Below are 23,383 nucleotides of genomic sequence, written 5' to 3'. Positions count from 1 at the left end.
CCAAAAAGGACACAAGACGAGTATGTAATGGCAGCTCATACTAGATAGGGTTTTTTGTCAAACACAACTTTTAAAAAAAAAATTCTTCCAAACATTACCCTTAAAAAAAAGTTTGTAAAACACAACCTTTAATAATTTTTTTGTTGTCAAACACGACTTTTTGGCCGAAAGACTTAACATTTTGTAATGGGGTAACTTTCAGTCGATGTTTGAGATAGCAAACGATGTCGGTTTGAGGCGTTTTTGGACTCGTTGGAAAGGTGGAAATACAAGCTTTCCAGGGGTTATCAATACGATGGTCAAAGGCGGCCTTATGTGGGGTCTATTGATGTGTAAAGTAAGGCTGGTCGGAGAGATTAGCGGGTGGTCGAGGATTTTTAGTGGGTTTTTTAAAGAGGTTATGATGCTTTGTTTGGTCTAAAAATTGGTATGTATGTAGCGGGGAGTGTAAGGTAGGCCGTAGTTGTGTTGCTTTTTGTGGTTGTTTGTGGTAAGTGCTGGTTTGAGATGAGTGAATTGACCCACAAAAAAAAAAATCTTACTTTGACATTCTTTTGAATGTTTTTTACCTTCAAATTAACTCCTCTCGAACCACCACTTGTAACCAACAACCACCACAAACAACACAACTAAGACCTACCTTGCACTCCCCGCTACCTACATACCAAATTTCAGACCAAACAAAGCATCATAACCTCTTTAAAAGGACCCACTAAAAATCCCCGACCACTCGCTAATCTCTCCGACCAGCCTTACTTTACACAACAATAAACTCCACATAAGGCCACTTTTGATCATCGTGTTGATAATCTATGGAAAGTTTGTATTTCCACCTTTCCAACGAGTCCAAGAACACCTCAAACCGACATCGTTTGTTATCCCAAACATCGATTGAAAGTTACCCCATTGCAAAATGCTAAGTCCTTCAGCCAAAAAGTCGTGTTTGACAACAAAAAATTTATTAAAAGTTGTGTTTTACAAACTTTTTTTTTAAAGGTGGTGTTTGGAAGAATTTTTTTTTAAAGGTTGTGTTTGACAAAAAACCCTACTTGATATGTTGTACTACATTAAAATAACAAATCAAATGCTTCAAACACTCCTTCATAATTAAGTTATCTTCCTCTGACACTTTACTTAACTGCTGTGTCGCGTGTCTGACATCGACACTTCACTTTAGACCAAAAATTTGAAGAATTTTCGACAAAATAGCCGTATCCGACACTCGATACGTGTCGGAGAAGAATAATAACACAGTAATTAAGCAAAATTTCATAACTTTTTTCGTTATTGAAATTATTATTGTTTACCATATTTAACCACCAACCTCAAGTGACTCATATCCATAAATGACTCGACAACCCATCAGAAATTGACCTGAAACTCAAAAAGACTCTCCTCATTCCGGCTAGACCAAAACGAAATATATAACAAACCTAAAATGGCCAATCAAAATTAACCCGACTAGACAAGATCCAAACGATCTATTTGCCAAGTTTCTTGTCTTCTAGAAATTGATAATAATAGTGGATAAGTACTTAAGTTGCATTGGTGCTACCTTGTAGTTGTGGTGAGAACTGAGAAGTCCCTTCTTCAAAGCTTGCAGTTGTATTGTTTTATTGAAAACATCACTTGCTTTTACAGTTTTATTAGCGATTTTTCTAAAGATTTTCAAAGCATCGACATGGATTCAAATTTCAAATACTTGAGGTCCAGCGAATTGAATAACATAAAAGACAATCTGATAATAGTTTTGGCTCTCAAATAATTAGTATCTCATTACTCAGTGACGTAACCATGAAAACTGGCTTCAATTTTAGCAAAATGCGGATGTTCAATGAAAACACTGTAAATAGCTCGACGGATTAGGCTGGCAAATTCCATAATAAGTAACCATGCAATCAATCATGAATGCAACTGAGTACCAAACAAGTCTCAAGAGTCCGCTACACCATAAGTTAAGAATTATTCTACAGGTACAGAAATGAGTTCCAAAAGCTCCCAAATACACCACCAATTCACCATCAACTTCTGCCACAAGTTAATGGAAGCCCCCACCTAAAACACCAAAATACATAACAGTGACAACCCATATTCTACTTATGTCACTGGTTTGTTATTCTCAACACCACATAAATAATGCCGATCTTGTGCTCTTTAATCAGGGGGCTTTGGAGAGTTTACTGCCACCTTGACAAGCTATTGTCTATACATGCAATATTCCACTGCCCACACGAGATATCGACCATAATCTACTACCTTTTGCCAGCCTTCAACCATGTCGTGTCAGGGTATGTGCATAAAACAAGCAAAACCCTGACTACAAGACTGGCGGCTGGCAGACCTAGCTTTTACCCCATTAAAGAGCCAACTAGATGGCTCGGTACACATTCTGGCCTCGCCCCCTTCCACCATAGCCGTAGCCCCTTCCATGATAACCGCCTCGTGACCGTCCGCCACGACCTGGTCCACGCCCACCTCGGAATCCCCGATTTCTTGAGAAGTCACCGAATGTCTACATCAATGAAGAAAATTGTCATAAAAGAGAACCCGAGAAAACTATTTTAAACTCAAAATAGACCCATGCAGTGCAACTGTTGGTTTATAAATTATAAGTTAGTGAAAATTGTTAACTACCACCTAACATTTACCGTATTTTCCAAACTACCACCTTGTATTTTGTTTATTACAAATAACCACCTACATTACACGGTATATATCCCAACTACCACCGAATTTCATTCCCGCTTATCATTTTACTTAAATCCCGACTCATTAAGTGAACAAAATATAAAATGACCAACTTACCCTTATTATTCTCTCCCACCCTAATACAACCGTCCCTGACCAATCTCCACCAATAAATGACCACCGCTCTCCCTCCCACCATGATGTCCAGCCCAACACCATCTTCCACCATTGAAAGCGACATATTCAATCCAAACCTTGAAATTGTTTCTCCCTCTCCCTCTCCCTCTCCCTCCCCCTCCATTGTCAAAACCAACCACTATACTAATTAAGAAACCATAAAAAAAGTGTCCTTAATAAATTACTCCCAAATCAATTATCACATCCCCCAAATCACAAACCCTAAATCCCCGAATTTCTATCAGATTAACAAGCCACATGATAAATAACAAATTGAAAGTGCAAAATCACCGCCATTGGAGCATCAAAGAAAAACAAGATGTTACGCGCATTATTCACCTACTCCTTTCATCCTCTTAGTTCTCACAATAATCTCCAGATTAATCGCATCATCGCGCTCAACGCTTCACGTCATAACCTTCGGCACCACGTCACCCAAATTCATAAGCTTTTTAATTCATAAGCTTGATATGTTTAGGATTTTTGGTGGATGAGGTGATCACACTACTACAAAAATCATAATAGACATCGCTCAATAGACATCAAATATTTCAAAAAATCACATGCATAAGTTTATGCATCAGATATTTTAAAAAAACCGATGTCTATACAATTCAATATGCATCGGATTTTTTAAAAAACGGATGCCTATTGAATAGACATTAGACATTTATAATATCTCATGTATATTAAATTCACCCAAAATAGGTCAAAAATGACCAAACCTCTCGCACTCACTATCTCAGCATACCGTCTTTCTCACTCTCACATTACATCCTCCCTTCCTTCTTTTCTACTATCGGGTTCCACCATTACAATCCCTCGAAAACCAGTCGATCTCTCATCATTCGACCCACGCAATCTTTCACTTGGCGATTCATCCACTCTTCCTTTTTTTCCATTCTAACATTTGAAAAATTTCTGAACACAGTATGTATAATCTACCATTTCAATAATTTCATTTTAGTTAAGGTTTATATGTATATTTTTGATCCGTTTTCATGCTAAATCGACTATATTAGTTTGTTGTATGATGTTACTGTTCTTGTTTGATAATCAATTGCTGCTGTATTTGTAGTATTAGGATTAAATTAATATTACTTGATTTTTAGGGTTAATAAAATTGGGGGGTTTTATTCAATTTAAATTTGTTTGTTGTATGATGTTGTTGCTTTATTGGGCTAAACTTGTTGCGCATCGTTTCACAGTTGTCATCGCCGTTCGTATTCATTTCGCATTTTAGGCGATGTTACTAGGATTTGTCCAAAGGCCGACTAAGGTACGATTCATTTCACCACTGTAACAAACAGAAAATATGAGATCAAGTTCGGGAAATCCTTTCTCGCTAAAGCTAGTCAAGACTGCATTGTTGCGCTTTCACTTGTGTGCTTGACAGTTGACACTAGCTCACATGGTTCAGAGCGTTCTTTTGTTGTGCTTCTATCAAGTCAGTGATCATGTTTAAATTAACGAGCCTTGGTTTCATTATTTGATACGAGTAATATGTTATACTTTTTCCATGTTTAGGGTCTTTCTATGCCTTGTGTGCATAATGTCTTCCTTAGTTTTAGGCTTTTTGAATTTTTTTGATGACAAGTAAATAAGGACCTCGAAACGCTCAAAGGGATCACCATTACTTCTACTAATTACTTCTACTAATTGGTTTCTCTGACTTTTACTCTTCCCCCTTATATCTTCTTCAACCCCTACAATTCCTATGTGTTCATCTCCCTATTCACCTTCTTGCCAATAAATGCCGAAACGTCTTACATTAGTTAATTTAAGGTGATGGTGATTTTGCTTTCTCGAAAATATATTACCGAGTATTTGATTATTTTGATTAGAACTGATTCCATGATCTTATATGAATATGATTCTAGATTTTGATTACATTATCTCGGTATATGACTAACCTTGTAAGGAGTATGAAATTACTACCTCTTAATTTTTTTTGAATTTGTTTTTATTATTTGTTTAGTTGTTGATGTAGGAGTATGAAATTACTACCTCTTAATTTTTTTTGAATTTTTTTTTATTATTTGTTTAGTTGTTGATGTTGAAGTGCTGAGTAATCTTCAATCATAGGTAATTTTCTCTTCCCTTTTTTTTGTTTGTGTTTGTTTAGTATAATTATTAGTATGACATCTGACTAGAACATTAAATATATGATTACGTGTTACAGTATGAGGGCTTAACCTTTCCGCTCTTCTTTTGTATATGGACAACACGCTTTGGTGTCTTTTAATACATAGTTATCACCTCTTTTGGTTTTCGTTAATCAATGACCTATACTCTATTACTTGTTAAGAAATGTTTTTTTTTTCTTCTTATCAGTATGTAGGAGTATACGACCCTTTGAAATTTCTCTTCTGATTGCTGGATTTGATGACAATGGTATAGCAGGTACTTTATTTGTTATTTCAAATCAGGCAAAGACTCCCTCTCCCACAGATTATTGTCACTTTATGCAATTCTAAGGAGTTCAAGTTGTCTAATGCATAGGAGTGATGATCATATCTAAATTAGAATTGTAGTTTCAACGCGGCAGTCCTGATATTTGTTGTTTGTACTCTTGTTGATCTAAATAATAGACAATACTTGCTATTTGGGGCGGAAATGTTGAGATATTTTTTTATATGTGGCAGTGTGGCTTATGTTATATTTACATGTATCTGTTTATGAACATTTTCTCCAAGAAACCAAAGGATAACCTAATTAGGCTCCCTTTTGTTAAATATTTTGATGTCCTTTTTCCTTATTCAAGTTGGTTTTGGGACTTGACTCACTTGCTCAAAATCAACTAATTAGGCTCCCAGTGTGATGGTTTTTAGGAGTCCTGTGATATTCCAACAACATAGTCAGGTTTTTAGGAGTCCTGTGATATTCCAACTAACTTTTCGCGGCTTGACTGATAAAATACTAAATTAATTGGTCCCAAGTTATGCTGAAGATGGTTCTCTTAGGCAAAACTCTTAAACCATTTCCTTAAGTACTTGATATAATCACCCAAGTTTTTCTATGAAAGGTGTAATGGTAAGATTATCATATGTCTAAATCATATTTTGATGTAGTTATTCGTTAATTTTAGTTTTCATTGGGTTAACAAGTACCAGGCAGATACTTTTAGTTAATTGAGTTACATTACATTGGTTTGATTTGATCCTTAATTCAGTTTTCGGTGGGTTAACAGGTAAGCAGGATAAGGGTGTCAGATGGTATGCAACAATTTAGTCATTTCTGATAAAATTCACGTATGTAATGTATTTTATGACTTCGTTATTGCCAAACTACTTAAATTCAATCTTTATCTATCTCCTCATCGCTTCTAATGGACACAGATCGAGCTTTTCCTTAGCTTTGGAATTATCTCTTTATCAGTGTACTCGTTGATAGGGGCAATATTTGGCATGAACATTCCATACACATGGAAGGAACGCCATGGATAACTGTTTAAATGGGTACGTTGCCTCTCCTTTCTTGGTCTTTTCAGGAACACTGAATAGAAAATGGAACATTGAAGGGTTAATTACCTTGGTGTTTTGTTCAGTTATTTCACGGGATTAGAGGGAGGGTTGGTCTCCAGTCCGAGACTGTCTCATATAAGTTTTCTTGATAATTTCTTTTTTTTCATTCACCAGTCGTTTTTGGTAACATTTTTTTTTTTCTGTGGATTGAAGGTTTACAGCATTTGGTGGTCCATTTCATGACTGGCCAACAGTTGAAGACTTAGCCTTTGCTGTAGCGCGTTTTATTCACAGTGGAGGCTCATACTTCAATTATTAAATGGTTAGTTGTACTAGCTAAAATCTTGGTTATGTTCTAACTTCTGACAGTAAATAAAATGTGAAAAACTGAACTGGTTATTCGATCTCATTCAAGAGTTTTATGATGGAGGAAGACGTTGTTGTTGGACAAATTTAAAGGCCATAAATATTTGTGAGTAGCTGTGAATTCTCATGTGCCATTTTGTATGCGACAGGGCTAGAGGAGTCCTTCGATGCAACCTTCGTCTTGGATCGTAAACAACCTTCCGACATAGGTAGAGCTGCATAATATTGTGTCTGACTAACCCTATACCTCATTATTTGTGGGAGACCTTGAGGGACCTAGCTAATGTTGTTGTTGTTGTTATTGTAGGGGGTGGAGTTCGTGAGTTTGAAAGAGCTGTTGAGCTAACAAAGTTGTGCTCTTTTTTTGACGTGGTACATTGATCATCAACAAATTATCTATTCCATGTTTTTCTGAATGTTCAGTATAATGTAATGTACTTCATTAGTTTGTGTAGATGATGGGTTTGGTTGTATATAAACAACAATTGTATGTATACAATATTTTGCAAACTAGTCAGTTATGTTTGTCTCATTGATGAAAGGAATGTAGTTTATTCGGTAATAATTTTTTTTTTTAAAATAAAATAAAACAATATGCATCAGACTTTACTAAAAACCGATGTCTATTTATGCAATAGACATCGGTTTTTAGTAAACCTCTGATGCGTATTCATAGAATGGGCATCAGATAAAATTAAAACCGATGTCTATTCTCGAATAGACATCAGACTTAAGACTGATGTATAAGCTTAGAGAATATACATGTGTCAACTGTGCATCAGTTGAAAATCCGATGTCTATTGATGAAAATGTCGGATGTCTATGATGATTTTTGTAGTAGTGTCAATTTTTGGCGGTTTGGTGATGGTGGACTGGTTTCCGGCATCATAATGCGGTTAGTAGTGAAATAAGAGGCAAAGGGTGGCGGGGTAAGAGTGGTTTCATTGGTGGTGGTCCTATTTATTGGTGGCGGTAAATTGGTGGTCGGGTGGTTCATGATGGGCTGTACGGTGTTTGTGGGTGATCGGCGGGGTTGGGATAGGCAATGTAGTTGGAGGGATAGGAAAAGATAAGTGGTGACTATAATTGGTGGTTGGAGTTGAGGGGAGGTGGTGGCTGTTAGTTTTTTTTTTTTTTTTTTTTAGGGAAATATGACAAGGGTACTCTCGTCAAATTGTGGTTTATTTACATATTGAGTCGGGAATTAAGTAAATTAATGATCAGGAATAAATTACGGTGGGAATTGGGATATAAACCTTAGAATATAGGTGGTAAGTTGTAATAAACAAAATACGTGGTGGTAAGTTGTAAAATACGATAAATAGTAGGTGGTAAGTTGTAATTTACACTATAAGTTATAACAACTTCAGACAAAATCAAATCAAATCCAATCTCAGATTCATAGTCAGTACTCAGTAGGAGGCCAGGTTTTAAATCGCGGTATCGGTCGCGATCCCGGTCTCGGTAGCGGAGTCGCGGAATCGTCCTGACTCGGCCGTCGCGCTCCGAGTCGCGGTTATCGCGGTGAAATATATTTTGCAAGCTTTTGTAGATATTTTATCATCTATTGATTATTTCATATAAAGTTAAGATTAATCCTATTTAGGATAATCAATTTGACTAATGCTATACAATTTGTAAGAGCTTTTCATTATAAAATTTGGCCGTACAAGTTATAACTCGTTCATATCGCATTCAACGCGGGCCGTATCGGGACGAGTTGACCGATACACGTTATAAATCGGTCGTCTCGGCCGACACTTTCCTGTTTTTAATTTACCCGATACATCTCGGGATATCTCGTATCGGCGGCCTCCGATACTGATACATCTCGGGCGATACGATACTTCTCGGCCGAGATTTTAAACCCTACTAGGAGACCTCACAGTTCAAGAAGCGCGGAAAATGCAAATTTAGAATTTGTGCCCTAAGACCGTACCCAAGGACTGTTGCATGTCACTAGACTCACTAGTGGAAAATACCCACACATAAACCAACACGGCAACACCACAGCAGATATTGACAAATGACAACTCATCAACTACTGCATAACTATCGTATGTTTTGACAGTTTTTCTATCAACAAACTACAAACAAAGCAAAAGTATATTACCTCGGTATCTAGCCTCATTTGTTCAGAAAATCGAGGCCTTCCATTACGAGATTCACGATCAAGAGCATTGCAGGACAAGGTATCAAAAAAGTCATCCTTCTTATAAACGGGCTGCTCACTCAAGTCACACAAGGAATCAAAAGATGTAGATAAAAAAAAGATAAAAGACGATGATACCATGCTAGTAAAACAAAGACCTTACCTTTTTATCACCTGCTAGCGGATCAACATTATCTTCATCTTGTAAATTCAGTCCATCATCTGTCTGGCTTATACTTTTACCCAGGTGTCCCCAAACCTCATCTTTTTTGAATCTCTCATTCATTGCCTCAAAATCAAAGTCTTCAGTGTAGTTGGGTACCGCGCGAGAAAACTGCATACGAACACAAAAGATGAAACTAAGTTACAAAAGCTCTACGAACCAATTTTTTTCCGGACCCTTGAGTTTTACTTCGGTTTTCAAAATCGTTTTAATCTTTATTATCGATTTAAATTCTAAGTTTTAATAAAAGAAATCCGGACTTCGATTTTAAAACCTATAAGTTTTAACCTGGCTTTTGTATTATGTTTCACTCCCCTTCAGTTTTTCACTTTTTCTTTTCTATTTTTTGCATTTTTGAGGTGTGCGTTCACCCATGGACGGTTCTAAAGGATGAATCATGTCAGCCGACACCAAATCATTTTGGGATTAAGGCTCTAATGTTGTTGTTGTTGTTGTTAGTGGAAGGATTTATAATGAGTTGGGAGTTTGACCGTGTTTCATGAAGAGGAGAGAAGCAAACTCCACCCTGGTCGTGAATACAATGCCCAAACCAACCAAAACCCAAAGCATCTACATAGTACGCACATCAAGTAAAGACCACATTTGTATATCCAACAACTCGACGGATTATGTACGGTTTAGCAGTACACCCCACTATCCACCACAAAAAACAATTTAACAAATGGGACACGCTAGCTGACCATACATAACATCCATAAGTTAATACTTCTTCACATTTATTCTCCAGAAGTAGTTATAGAACGACCAAGATTGTTCTAGTCGTACTCCTAACAGAAAAACAATTTAAAAAGGAGCTACACATTACCTCATTTCCTCTTCCTCTCCCACGTCCACCACGATTGGCATACCGAGTGTGAGAAGAAACTCCATTCATCTAACAAAAAGAGATGTGTCAACAATTTACATTGCTCGTAGCACTTTTGCATGGTTAAGACAAAATAGGATGCAACTCCCAGCCAATCATTCCTTTGGTTCGGATAAGTAAACTGACTAAGTAATCAAGGCACATAAACAGACAATATAACTAAACATAAAATATTAACCTTGGAATTTACAGGTGATGGAAGAGGCAAAAGTGGCGCCTGAGTTTCTTTAGACACTGGTACTGGTGCAGCTGTCACAGGTACTCCAGCTGAGGGTTGTGATGATGAACCCAACGATGGAACCTGGACCACTTCAACATCCTTCTGCGCTATCTGTGGAGTTGGAGAGATGGTGGGTCCAGGATGTAAAAATTGACCTGGAGTCACCAGCGCAGGTGAACTGGATGTCCCGCCAACAGAAGAGAGAGATTCAGACAAGTTGTTGAAGGGTACAGATGAACTAGAAATTGGTTTAGGCTGATTAGGGATCAATGTTGGCACAGTGCTCTTTTCCAACATATTAGATAACGCAGATGACGCCAAGGGTGGGGTAGTACTCTGAGATACAGTTGGCACAGCTTGAGCAGGTGGCTTGGAAGGCATCATATTTGACGGAGCCACGGCTAATGAAGACGACTGAACTGGCTGTACAGTTGATGAAGTACTTATAGAGCTGTTGACTATCGGTTGTAGCAGTGGAGGGGGAAACTCCAAAGATTGTGAAGCTGAATTGTTGGATGCTCCAGTTGGAAAAGATGGGTTCATGTTTGGATGATGAATTGATTGATGTGCTAAAGATGGCTGCAAGGAGGGTTGCATAGGCAAACCTTGAACAGGTTGAAGCAATGACTGTTGTTGTGACTGGACAGAAGCAGGCGGTCCATAATATCCTGGCCAATACATAGGAACTGAGAGACCACCATTATTAGATGTCGGTGGAGGTGGTGGATTCCAAGAAGCCAAATTCGCTCCAGGCTGATACAAGGGCGTGATATTATGATAAGCAGTTCTAGGAATTCCAGGCTGTGGAATTTGGGTACCAAAATCTGATAAAGACCCACCAGTCTGAGCCTGAGCCTGAGCCTGAGTCTGAGTTGCAGTCGTTGGAGCAGTAGGCAAGCTTGAAGGTGCAGTTGGAGGGGTAAAGTGAGACTACAAGAACCCAAGTGGAAAGAAGATAAGTTAGTGATGGAAACATATGCATCAACTAAAGCTTGGTTTAAGTGAAGACGAAAACATTCCAGTTAAAAAAATAAATAGAACGGGAAGTTAAAAAAAAATGTGGGTTTGGCACTCTAGCCTAACTATTCAATAGGATGAACACGAATGCCAAGAAAATTTGTCCGTCCACTCCACTCAGTTCTTCCCATATGTCAAAATTTCCCTCAAATAATCATAAAACCCAAGGTGCTAAGTTCACCTCTATAGTCTATACACTCGGTCATTTCTAGTAACCATATTAATGCGCTGACAGAATCGACGGCAGAATAACAAAAACAACAATCCACCAGTGAAAACCAGTTGCTTTAGCCCACAAGGAAACAGATAAACCGCCCACACCCTAGCACTGAGTAGCCCACTAGAAACAAGATAAGGAGGGGTAGACATGAACGATAAGTAATGACCAATAATCAAACATACTTTCGATTTCTTGTCTTATACTGAACGCAACCCCAAGGTACAGTTTCAACGTTATTTCTCACTGATATTTCTCCTTAATTAAACATAGAAATATAGAATGCCTTGCAGCAATATAGCAACTAAAAGTTTAGATTCGTCTACCTGTATAATGGCTGGATCATTATGAACAGAAGGAGCTGGCTGCGCAGGCGGAGAAGATTTGACCTGCAAATCCTGTCAGAAAAATAAAAAATTAATCCTGCTACCTTCTGTAAACACTAGCTCATCTCAAATTCAACCAAAACTGCAATGGTATCACCTGTCCACTGAAAACTAAAAGGATCAGAGCATAATTGAATGATAAGATGTTGCTGCTTATGCAAGCGATTAAGAGACAGAAAGTATCAAAAACAGAAACAATGAAGAAAAAGCTTAAAGCATACATCAACAACATTAACACATCAACAACATTAACAGAGTGCCTCAAGGGAACCAGTCACCTGAAAATAGAGGGGAAAGAGGGTAGCATGAACGCCCTTACTCGAACTTACTCTTGCCTAACAGCACAGAGAGCTGATTTCCAAATGACTCATACTAAAAGTTGGGATGAAAATTGTATCAAATTATGGCTACAGAGTACTTTATACAGAAAAGAAACGCGGCCAGTTTAGTGAACCATTGTGCTTAAGTCTATAATAAGACTATAATAACCCAACACCAAATAATACAAACACAGTATTTGGCTCCACTGGGATTTGGGAATAAAACAACAAAAATGGAGCTACTAAAAAAGCATCTGGCAAGAGCTCAATTTACCTTAATGTCACTTCCTCTAAATACTATATATTCATACACTTTGTCAATTGCCGGGACTTGTGGACCATCCTTTCTGCGGCCCTCAGTTCCAAAAGATCGGACTGAAAAGAAAAGGCTGGTAAATGATTTGCGAAGCATGCTTTAAAGGGCCTTATGTAAAGAAAATAAGAAAATAAGAGCAATTCACATAAACATCCACCTAATATCACAATTTATCCAAAATTGGTGGCCAGCAATTGCCCAAACTCAAGGACGTTATAAAATTAAAGTGATGTTTCATAAGAACCAGGATGCATTTTTTATTATAAAATGCTGTTTACATATGCTCAACTTATCTCAAATAAACGAAGAGCAAATTTCACACTCCAATTAAGAGTATAAGCAAAGAAATTTGGTCAGAACTATTTCAACAAACAACAATAGCTAAGTGTTTCGAAGGCTCCTGCCCAGGGATCAAATTATGCAACTTATTCCGAGTTCTACACAGGCGATTTAGTATGACGGCAACGATAATTGTGTTAAAAATTTTGTTGCTAGATCTACTACATAATAGAACACCCACTTCAAGTTTATTCAACAGCATTAGTACCTCGGAGCCTCGAAGATTGGCACCTATGGTAAAATAGGAGTGATGTTCGCAATCTCACCCATACAGCACCCTTGTCTTGAGGACACGGGGAGACTGTTTATGGATTATATATGATGAAATGTATCAGAGGACTGCATTGTCCCACCGTTACTTAACACTACAAGCACATACAGTTTAATATTTTATTTTTTGTCATGGCATCATATTTTTGTGTGAAAATCGTTTTCTGTTTCACCAAAAGTATGTTGTGAGACACTCTTTGGCTATAAAACCTTTTTTTGATGAAATCAATCTTTACATAGACTGCAGCAGATAACGAAGGCACAATCTCATAGTACCACTAATTTCCCACAACACATGATATTAAAATTTACAAGATCATCCAAACCTTGCACGGAAAAAACTCATTCTCGATTAGCACCATAATTAAAGGTACGGCCAAAACCTGTAAAACTGTTGGCTTAAGCGTAAAACTGAATTTAGGGCGTTTGCTGAAAAACAACCGCTAAAGCGAAAATCCTTCAGCAGGATAACATAAATAGGGACAACCTTCAGCGGGACAATATTTAGCAGGACAACCGATATATGGACAATCTTTAGCAAGACCGCCAAAATTGGGGACGATCTTTAGGGGAACGACCTATACTCTTCAGCTCAACGACCAATATAGGGACAATTTATAGCGTGACCACCAAAAATACGGACAAAAAATAGTATGATGACCACTGATGGACGGACAAAAGTTAGCAAAACAACTAACATAGGGACAATATTTAGTGTGACACCTTATAAAGGGACGCGTTTTAAGCCGATGATAAATACTCTATCAAGCATTTCAGTGAGCTTTCCAAGGCATAAACTTACAAAATGCTTTGTCAACCACAAGGATGGGAATATGGGATAACACATCGCCAATGAGGGTTTAAAAGACGCCTTAAGTCAAACACAAAACTGCATTTCAGAATCTGATTTACAAAGTCCCACATGGATGGATAAATACTACATAATCAAGCATTCTAGAGGCACCATAGGATAGCCAAAGGCACAAGGTCATAACTTTCCATAACACATGAAAATAATTTTTTCAATAGCAAACAAATCTGGAAGCATATCCTTTTGAGGGTAGCTAAAGTGCAATTCAAACTTCAAGAAGAAGATATAAGATCAGTACTATGCAACGTCGCTGGATTCCCTCAACCCGAGCTCAGAAGAAATAAAAAACACGGAGTTGACCTAAATAGGCCTGATAGTCATAAACTCATGACGCTGAAACTTTCAAATTTAGCTCTTATATACCCAAGTTTTGTTCAAAGTAGTGAACAACCGAACTTCTCATAGAAGCAGTTGTCCTGCTTTTGGTAAAACATACAAGTCATTAACACTAAAAAAATTATGGGGACACTAATTTCGTAGGCAAATTTGATTTGGCTTAATTAGAGTTTATCGAGCAAAAAAGAATCACGAAACACATTATATGGAGTACGTTCGTGTGCATTGCTAAAAAGATCAACCCTCAAAATACAGATCTCAGATATCCATATTCTAATTTGGTCTAAAGTAAACAAGGGGGAGGGGGGAGTGAGGGGGGCATGTAGAATAACCCGCCAAAATGGATATCTTAAAAGTCCAATCCTAATGCTGTGTAAAGTAAACAAGAAGTGGCACAAGCTCCAAATACACATGCTCTTATCACCCTTTGTACAAACTTCAACCAGCCAGCCAAAATGCAAAACATAAGAGAACCAGATCCTATACTGTGCCCAAACAAAGTTATCTTCAATACTGTGCCCAAAAAATTCAGATTCACCGACTAAGGGAGTACCCGATAAACATAAACATATCCTTGACAGTTTCTAAAATATTCTGCTACTATAGAGATCGATGTCAACACCATGCCCTTAACAGGTACTATCCACCAATTAACAAAAACACAACTATAACATGTCACAAAAGAATTGACCATTCCTCAGTAAACTGACTCACTTCGTCTCATCATTTATTTACCTTATTTATCCATTTTAATCAAAGGTAAACAAATGATTGGGACGGAGTGAGTACTACACTTCTACAGCTTATGAATTCATGTGGCACAACATAAGCACCAAAATTACCTTATTCTACTTGATTCAAAAGTGTAAAAGTGGAAGAACTACATAATTATTTAACAAAACAACGTCCCATATCGAAATTGCATGCCAATCTCTCAAACAAATTGACAATACAACACAATAACACCTAACCCTAAACCATTTACACCAAATTTTGTTAGGTCCTCAACTCCATTTGATCATATATGTTGGGATGTTCCTCTCACATATTTTGAAAAACGTATACGATCAAAGGTTACAGCAAAAACAATCACCAAATCACTTATCATCAAACATAAAAAAAAGATAAAATAACGATTAATCAAACACTGATTAAAAAACCAAGATCAAATAATGAAAATCAAAAGCAAAATACCGTTGCGAAGACCAATGCTAGCTTCGTCGGTATTGATATTGAAAAGAACGCCTTCATAACGGATTTCAGACTTAGACGTCAAGCTTATCAAACTACCCAAATACGAATCGGCCGCACCACCGCTAGATCTGAAACCATCGGCCGCCATTGATGTGAGAGGAGAGACAAAGAGAGAGAGAGAGAGAGAGAGAGAGAGAGAGAGAGATGGAGAATTGAGTGATTGATGAGAGAATTGAGTGATTGGTTGTGAATATTGGAGTGTCAATTATTGATTTGGAAATAATTGAGAGAGGGACGAGGAGATTTGGGGGACAATGACAAACCCTAGTTTAGTTGTTGGATTTTAATCAATTTCATGCTTGTTTAATTGTTTGATTTCATGGGAGTTATTATGGGTTGAGGTATTTTTCCAAGTTTGAGATAAGTGTGGAGACTTGAATTCCATTGACAAAGGGATGACTAGTTAACAACTGGTCTTTTGGTTCCACTTCCATAAAATGGTATGGAACACCATCCTCTACCATAATTCTAGAGCGTGAGCAATAGAGAGGATGGTATGATCCTCTTATTTATTCTTTCATCATCTTATTTTTGACATCATTTCTATGACCCACTTTTATTTCCACTCTATTTATCCTCCTTATATTTTTGTCCACAATAGAGAGAGGATTCTCTTATCCATCATCTACCCATTTATATATATTTTAACTTCTTACAAAAGAAAAAAAATAAAGGAAAATAATTCACATGAAAAAACATTATTAGATAGTTGGTATAAGAGCCAATGTTATACTTCCTCTAAAAGTAGAGGAAGTAGAGAACATCCTCTTGCTAAGAGGATGTTCCATACATCTCCACAATGGAGAGGATCTCCTCTTAAAGGAGAGAGAGTGTTATGAGGAGACTACATCCTCTCTATTGTATTTGTGGGTGCTCTTAACACAAATTTGTCCTAGTTATTGAATCTTCTCAAAAGATGCTTCTATATCTAGGATTAGGACGTTTTTGTTGAAAATAAATTGCGTTTATTGATGATTTATGCATTTGTGCACCATAAAGATAATGCATGTAAGATTAAGGGCTTTCATTGTATATATGTCAGAAGCTTTTTAAATTTCATCTTCAAGTTTATAACAATATATGTGGTCAGTGGTTGATCTATGCAAAAGTTTAAAAGTGTTAGCCAATAATCATGCTAGCTAAGAAGTATACGAGTAATACTCCAAAATTTGTTCCTCCTTCCGATTATGGTGGGAGTTTCATGTGCTTCTCTGGATTTCAGTAGTTTCAAACTTCTTCCAGTACAGAAAAATTAAGATCATTTGAGTTTTGACTTAGGGTTGTTTCCCTCTTGTTTTTTTCTTTTGGGGCAAATCATTTATCTCCCTTTTTACCATTGTATGTGATTAATTTTGTAATTTACTCAGTCAATTGTATTGATCTATCCATTTCCTTCTTAGTAGACTCTTGGTTGCTTTCCAATCTAGTCATGGAAAGCTCTGTCCAGAATTGTGTTTATTTCGAGGGAAGTGTTGATCAAGAGTCTCTTTTAGTTACAAGCTTTTCAGCTTATCTTAAGAGTATTTGTGCTGATACTTTTCCAAGCTTGCTCTAAAGTTAATTTGTCATACAAATTTTGCTCTTAGTGTGCCATAAATTTGTAACAGAATTATTGTTGATGGTTACTATGGTTTTATTGTTTAGCTTTTGTATGAGTTACATATGGTATACTGTCTGTAAAGTTTCTTTGTTTTTAATCCAACAATTTTTTGCTGGTTCTGGTATGATTACTCTTAGAATCCTCTGTACTTGTAACATAACACATGAAATTTTTTGGACATGGTTGGTTTAAAAAAAAGCTTTGCATATTCGTTTGGATTCTGCCTTCTAGAATTTCGATTCTCTGTTTTTCGTAAGCTTGATTAGGGTCTTGTCGTTTCTATTAGAACTAATTATAGTTTCAGAACTTGGATGATTGTCCTTAGGAATAACCGTACATGTAACATAGCATTTGAACTCTGTTGGTTATGGTTGTGTTTAACTATACGAAGTTCAGCATCCTGTGACATTTTAAGCAACTTATGCATCATTTCGTTTCAATATATTTTCTATGAATATTGCCTTTTGGAATGTTAGGAGCACCAAAAGAAAGAATTTTGGCAAACAACTCAACTTCTTTTGCTCATCAAATGGGATTAAAATCTTAGCTATATATGACACTAAATCGACTTCTATGCATGTACCTTGTTTGATAGCTAATTTTGTGTTTAAGAATTGTGATTTTATTCCTAGTACAGGACTATCAGGCGGTATATGATTATTTTGGAAAGAGTCTGCTATCTCCATGACTTTTTCAATAAATGTCATATTTAAGTCAAAAAATTCATTGCTTGTGAAGTGTGTGACTTAATGAAGAATGTGATTTTTTACCTTATTTTTTTTATGCTCCAGTTCAACCGTCTGAAAAGTCATATTTTTGGAATGGGATTCAAAATTTTGCCCTTAATCTTGATTTGCCTTTCTTATTATTATGTGATCTTAACGAGATTAAGAGTCCTAGTAAAAAACAAGGAAGTGCAAAGGTTACCAGTGTGCGTTGTTTAAGATTAAATAGTTCATAAATAATACTAACTAGTTGGAAAGCCCGTGCGATGCACAGGGCTCGTATTAGGATTATTTGTAAAAATATATTTTTAAGTTAACAAAGAAGTCCAACTATGTTGAATGATTGATGGAAAAAAATTTATGGTTGGTATACTTGATTGATAAATTATTAGTGCTTTTACCGTAAAAATTTGACATTTTAATAGTACTTATAACATCAAGTGATTTAGTTATAATATGTACTTTGCCTTTTCATTGCCGCAGGCACAACTGGTTTTTAATTCAATAAAAAACGCTTTCTCTGTAAACATGGTGCAGCTCACCAAAATGATTAAGTGATTGTCTCTGACTCTTATTTATTGTCTAGCGTGGCATAGCCTCAATGTATATTGTCTTTGTATCCGAGAAAGTCATTCCTATGCTCGGTTCAGTACCTTTTGCCAACTTTGGAACCCGTAAATTTCTATTTCGAAATTACCAAGGCGATTGATAATATGACAATGTCTCTTTAGATAGTCCTCTTACAGAGTTAATGTTCCTCAACAACATAATCGACATACCACACTTGGTAGAACATACCATTATGAGTTTATGTTAAAAAATTCATCGTGTATACTCCCTTCCCTTCTTAATAAAACTCTTTCTCATTGCTTCTTAAGGGTCAAACATCGTTTATAACTTTGACCATTAATATATCAAAAATCATGGTCAAACTAATGTATTGGCGACTCTGCAAAATCAATATATAGGATCATTGCGAAGAGGATGACATACATTTAGTTTGAAATTCCTAAAAGATAATGAATTTTGCTCCCAAAGTCTAACGGGACTAAAATACTCTACCAAGTCTCAAATAATAGGAAAAAAACTACTCCTAAAAGTAAGGATGTCATACGAGCGAGGGGACATAACGAATGCAGGCTTTCTCATACCCATATTAATTAGAAAAATTACATGCCCTTAGTTGTCACAAGTAAAAATTTTCAAAACCATAGATCAATTTGTGTAGATCTTAAAATAGCTCATTCCTTATAAATGTTATATTCTCACTTATTCTATAGTTTTCAAATATTTCTGATATTTTTTTTTACCCATGGCTAGCTAACACCCATGGTTGACACGATTTAAAATTCAGTTTGAGTCTGAAATTTTATTTATATTCGCTGCATCCAAGACAAAAGAGATATATTTGGACAATTGTGATAGATTTTCCTTTCAGTTAGTTTAAAAAGCAGTTTTTATTTAATCGGTTAACTGATCGGTTCCGAATTTTCAGTTATCTTTTAAGCTCGTTTTTTAGGTTTTAGTTAATTTTTATAATGAAATCTGAGATATAGTATATGAATAGCGTGTATGACATTAATATACCATATAATTAGTTACATAGTGTATTTTGAGTATGTAGCACCCACTATTTCGTAATGGTTAGATTAATTGGATATATGCTAGCGGTATATATGAAATTTTGTAGTAGATGAAATTAGGTGATACTACTAATGCGTGAATCTAGAACCAATCATAAATTCATCATATGAATAACACTATGAGTTATTCCATAGTTACACAAGAGCTTTGAGTTGTTTAAATCCGCAAATTCTACTTCAGTTTTTCTCAGTTTCATTCCTCCATCTAATGATCTCCACATTCTTATAGAAAGTAAATTAATTAAACAAAAATAGTAACAAATATAGATTAGTGAAATGTTTTATGTATTATTAACTTGAATGTATATGGAGGCATTTATGTTTAGGATTTCTATACACATATTCCAATGATTATTTAGTGATTACATTTTGATGAAATCGTAATTTATACTTCGTGTAACTACGTAAGATTACACTACATCATCTTAACATAACACTTTAATAAAATAAATCGATCTTTTATCCGCCAGCTTCTTGAATGTTGATGCGAGAATATAAACTAAAAATGTATGAGACAATAAGCGGGGGAAAATAAATACGATAACTTGAACTATTACGAATTTCTATGGCTAATTTTATTAAAATATATTTGGTCTACTTATATTAGGATAATTTTATTAAAATTTGTTTTAAATAATAAGAAATCTACTTTTATTAGGATAATTTTATTTATTTATTTTTTTTCAAAATCTATTCTTGTTAGGATGTTTTGAATAATAAGAAATCTACTTTTATTAGGATAATTTTATTTATTTAATTTTTTTCAAAATCTATTCTTGTTAGGATTTCTGAAAAAGTTGGACTCTCTAATATCGCTCGAAAAGTTCCTGCTTTATATATATGTATTGATTGTGTATATCTCCCTTTTTCGGTAATTTTTTTACTTGGAGAAAAAATAAAATTGGTTCTGGTAATATTTTTAAAATCCTTGATAAAGCCTTAGCTTCTTCTAATTGGATGAGTATATATCCAAACTTGTAGTTTGTCCACTGTGCTTTCACTAGCTCAGACAATTGTCCGATCTCAGTGAAGTTTCATAACCAAAACCAAATTCACAACAAAGCCCCTTCTTTCCGTTTTGAACTTATGTGGACTCTCCGGAATAATTTCAGTAAAATAGTCAAAAGTTGTTGGCAATATCAGTTTCATGGATCGTATATGTTTTGTCTTTCTCAAAAATGTAAAGTTTTAAAACAAAAGGGTAAGAAATGGAGTCAGTCTACTTTTGGAAATATTTTTAAACAACTTTCAATTGCTGAAAAACAAGTTAGAAAATATACAATAACAACTAGGCTCTTCACATATTACAGGTTTAGAAAACGCGCAATTGATGGAGCAAATCACGCACCATCAAACAATTGGCCTTCACCCGGTTTTGGACCTTCATCAAATTTGAGGTCCAACTCAAAATCCGTCTAAGAATATATGGCATGTAACGGCCTAAGACCCTTCTATGATGAGTTTAGAGCATTTTTATCTGGAACTTTTCTCTTGAAAAGGTACCTATCATAATTTAAAAGAAGCAACAAATTGGGTGATCTATGAGAAGCACAGTTTGCAAGAGAAGGTACAAGGGTCTCTTTCAAGTCACTTTCAACCTTCCTAAACTATCCAAGACAACTCCAAAGGTCATTTTTGCTGTTCTATGACTCTTATACTAAGCTTGGCCGGTCCTTGTGAGGTCTCCAAGGAGCTTACTTTATCTTAAATAGTGATTGTCTCATTAGTTTACTTTTGCTTGTTTTTAGTTTATGTTTTTCAACTTGTGTAAGGTCCTTGGGACTAGCTTTTTATGTACCGTTTATTGAGGCCTCTATGAGCCCTTAGATGTGTATTTGAATGTAGGGTGGATATTGTATTGCTTGGCCTATAAAAGTAAAGACAACCCTATGCAAATTTCAGATTTGATGAATTATAAACACAAGTTGAAACATTGCTTTCTACTTAATTCTTCTTTGCTTAGTGCTTGAAGAGACTCCTTTGCTTAGTGCTTGGGGTTGGGTGAACCTTTTCCTTAGTGCTTGGGCTAATCCTTAGGCTTAATATATTGCTTCATGTTCGGATTAAGTCATATCTTTTCCTCAATTCCAATCACTAAACCGTCCAAAATTCAGTCCATATTGGCATCATTTAGTGTGTTTTTATTCAACTATTGAGTTTTAGTCCAATTCAGATAGCTCAAAAAGCACGATGCACTTCTTGACTATAAACGTGTCTATTGGCAACAAAAATCTCGTATAAACAAAGGGAATTTTGGAAATAATAATACTAAGATTTTTCAAAGTCAGTTTATTAATAAGAATGGTGTTTGTATTACGGATATTTATTAAACAAGAAATATCGGATGGGTTTAAAATTAGGTTTAAAAAAACCAACTTTGTAATTTCGACAAGAATGAAGATTTTACGTCTATTAATGGACTAATTATAGACGAAGATAACAAATTTCTTACAAGTAATATTAGTATAGAAGAGGCTAAACAAACTGTGTTTAATTTAGCTACAGATAAAAATCCAGGTCGCGATGGATTTACCCGCAGAATTCTTTCAAAAATATTGAGATATTGTAGGAAATTCTGTTACCAAAGCAGTTTTAGCATTTTTCCATTCGGATAAATTACTAAAAGAACTTAACCATACTTTCATAGCATTGATTCCTAAAATTGAAAATCCTCAAAAAGCGAACAATTTTCGGCCTATTAGTCTTTGTTCAACAATTTATAAGATTATTTCAAAAAGCTTGGCTAATCGTCTTCGTAGTGTCTTGCATAAGATCATCAACCCGTTTCAAGGTGCTTTTACACCTAATCGCTTCATTCAAGATAATATCCTTTTAGCGCACGAGATTTTCAACTCGTTTAAACGTAAAAAAGGTAAAGCAGGTTGGATTGCAATTAAACTTGATATGGAGAAAGCGTATGATTGACTAGAATTGAACTTTATTAAAGAAACTTTTAAATAAATAGGTTTTAATCATAAGTGTATTTCCTGGTTCTTGGAATGTATAAAAACTGCTCGGTGTTAGTAAATGGAACACCAGGAGACGTTTTTAGACCCACTCGAGGTATTCGACAAGAAGACCCATTTTTGCCTTATATATTTATTATGTGCGCTGAAATTTTAGCAAGATCACTACAAAAAATAGTGATCTTAGTTCAAATGATATTGGTATTCGAATTGGATCTGGGATAGAGAAAATTCCATTTCTTACTTTTGCGGATGACACTATCATTTTCGCTAAAGCCTCTAACCATAGCTGCAGAACCATTAAGTCTATTTAGATAAATTTTGCACGATATCAGGACAGTTTGTTAAGTTTGACAAATCTACTTTTCAATGCACTAGAAATATTGATCGTACACTTCGTGAATCCTTTAGGGGCATTCTTCGTATGAACGAGGAAGCTCATTTAGGTAAATACTTAGAATGTCCTATAATTGATAGCAAAGTGACTAAAAATACATTTGAAAGCGTTATTTAATCTTCTTGCACTCAATTATCGAAATAAAAAGCGAATTCACTATCGCAAGCAGGTAGACTAGTTCTGGTAAATGCTAATTTAGCCTCGAAGGGAACTTTTCAAATGCAAAGCTTCCTTCTTCCCTCGTCAACACATAATAGATTAGATAAGATTAATAGGGACTTTCTCTGGAATAAGAATCATACCCAACGCTCCCCGATGAGTCATAATTATATACATATTTATGCCTCCCCTTAATTACTTTTTATATGGTTTTCGTGCTAGTTTATATTAATTACATGCCTTTTATACTAGAATGTCGATACTTTCGCTATTCGGTGTTTAATGCAGGAATGATGCCTTTGTGGAGCAAAGGAATTAAATGGGCACCGCGGAGTGGGCATGAAGGAGTACGCGGAGCATGGCACGAGAATCTAGAAGAATAAAGGAAGAG

The 23,383-nt window shown here is 35.8% G+C and overlaps 1 protein-coding gene and 1 long non-coding RNA gene across 6 annotated transcripts; one reads left to right on the top strand and one right to left on the bottom strand.

The window, feature by feature from the left end:
- Window positions 1-1,862: 1,862 nt before the first annotated feature.
- On the bottom strand, window positions 1,863-16,033 carry LOC141604708 (protein decapping 5-like). 2 transcript variants are annotated; one of them, XM_074423177.1, is made up of 8 exons: window positions 15,443-16,033; window positions 12,391-12,491; window positions 11,737-11,808; window positions 10,135-11,106; window positions 9,897-9,965; window positions 9,011-9,181; window positions 8,809-8,919; window positions 1,863-2,512 (listed from the first exon to the last, which is right to left on the bottom strand). In XM_074423177.1, exons 1-8 carry the CDS (start codon window positions 15,588-15,590, stop codon window positions 2,369-2,371), a joined length of 1,788 nt encoding a protein of 595 aa, XP_074279278.1. In that variant the 5' UTR covers window positions 15,591-16,033; the 3' UTR covers window positions 1,863-2,368. The 2 variants fall into 2 exon arrangements, with proteins under 2 accessions (XP_074279278.1, XP_074279284.1); XM_074423183.1 differs by having other exon boundaries at window positions 10,147-11,106; window positions 15,443-15,953.
- LOC141604724 (uncharacterized) lies at window positions 2,519-7,251 on the top strand. 4 transcript variants are annotated; one of them, XR_012526208.1, is made up of 6 exons: window positions 2,519-3,795; window positions 4,074-4,144; window positions 6,056-6,116; window positions 6,204-6,323; window positions 6,543-6,651; window positions 7,003-7,251. It is a non-coding gene; the product is annotated as an uncharacterized LOC141604724 (long non-coding RNA). The 4 variants fall into 4 exon arrangements; XR_012526206.1 differs by lacking the exon at window positions 2,519-3,795 and having other exon boundaries at window positions 3,819-4,144; XR_012526207.1 differs by lacking the exon at window positions 2,519-3,795 and adding an exon at window positions 6,845-6,904 and having other exon boundaries at window positions 3,819-6,116.
- Window positions 16,034-23,383: the final 7,350 nt, after the last annotated feature.

Source organism: Silene latifolia, chromosome 1 (assembly GCF_048544455.1).
Source record: "Silene latifolia isolate original U9 population chromosome 1, ASM4854445v1, whole genome shotgun sequence".
NCBI classification, from domain to species: Eukaryota; Viridiplantae; Streptophyta; class Magnoliopsida; order Caryophyllales; family Caryophyllaceae; genus Silene; species Silene latifolia.
Note: the sequence above shows the minus strand (reverse complement) of the source record. Positions and strands in the feature narration are given on the sequence as shown.

Bases quoted from the DNA above. Each gene is read 5' to 3' on its own strand.
- LOC141604708 (XM_074423177.1), bottom strand. From the start codon at position 15,590: ATGGCGGCCGATGGTTTCAGATCTAGCGGTGGTGCGGCCGATTCGTAT. The intron at 11,107-11,736 runs GTAGACGAATCT...GGGTTCTTGTAG, and splicing joins ATGATCCAGCCATTATACAG to TCTCACTTTACCCCTCCAAC. The intron at 8,920-9,010 runs GTAAGGTCTTTG...TTGAGTGAGCAG, and splicing joins CGCTAGCAGGTGATAAAAAG to CCCGTTTATAAGAAGGATGA.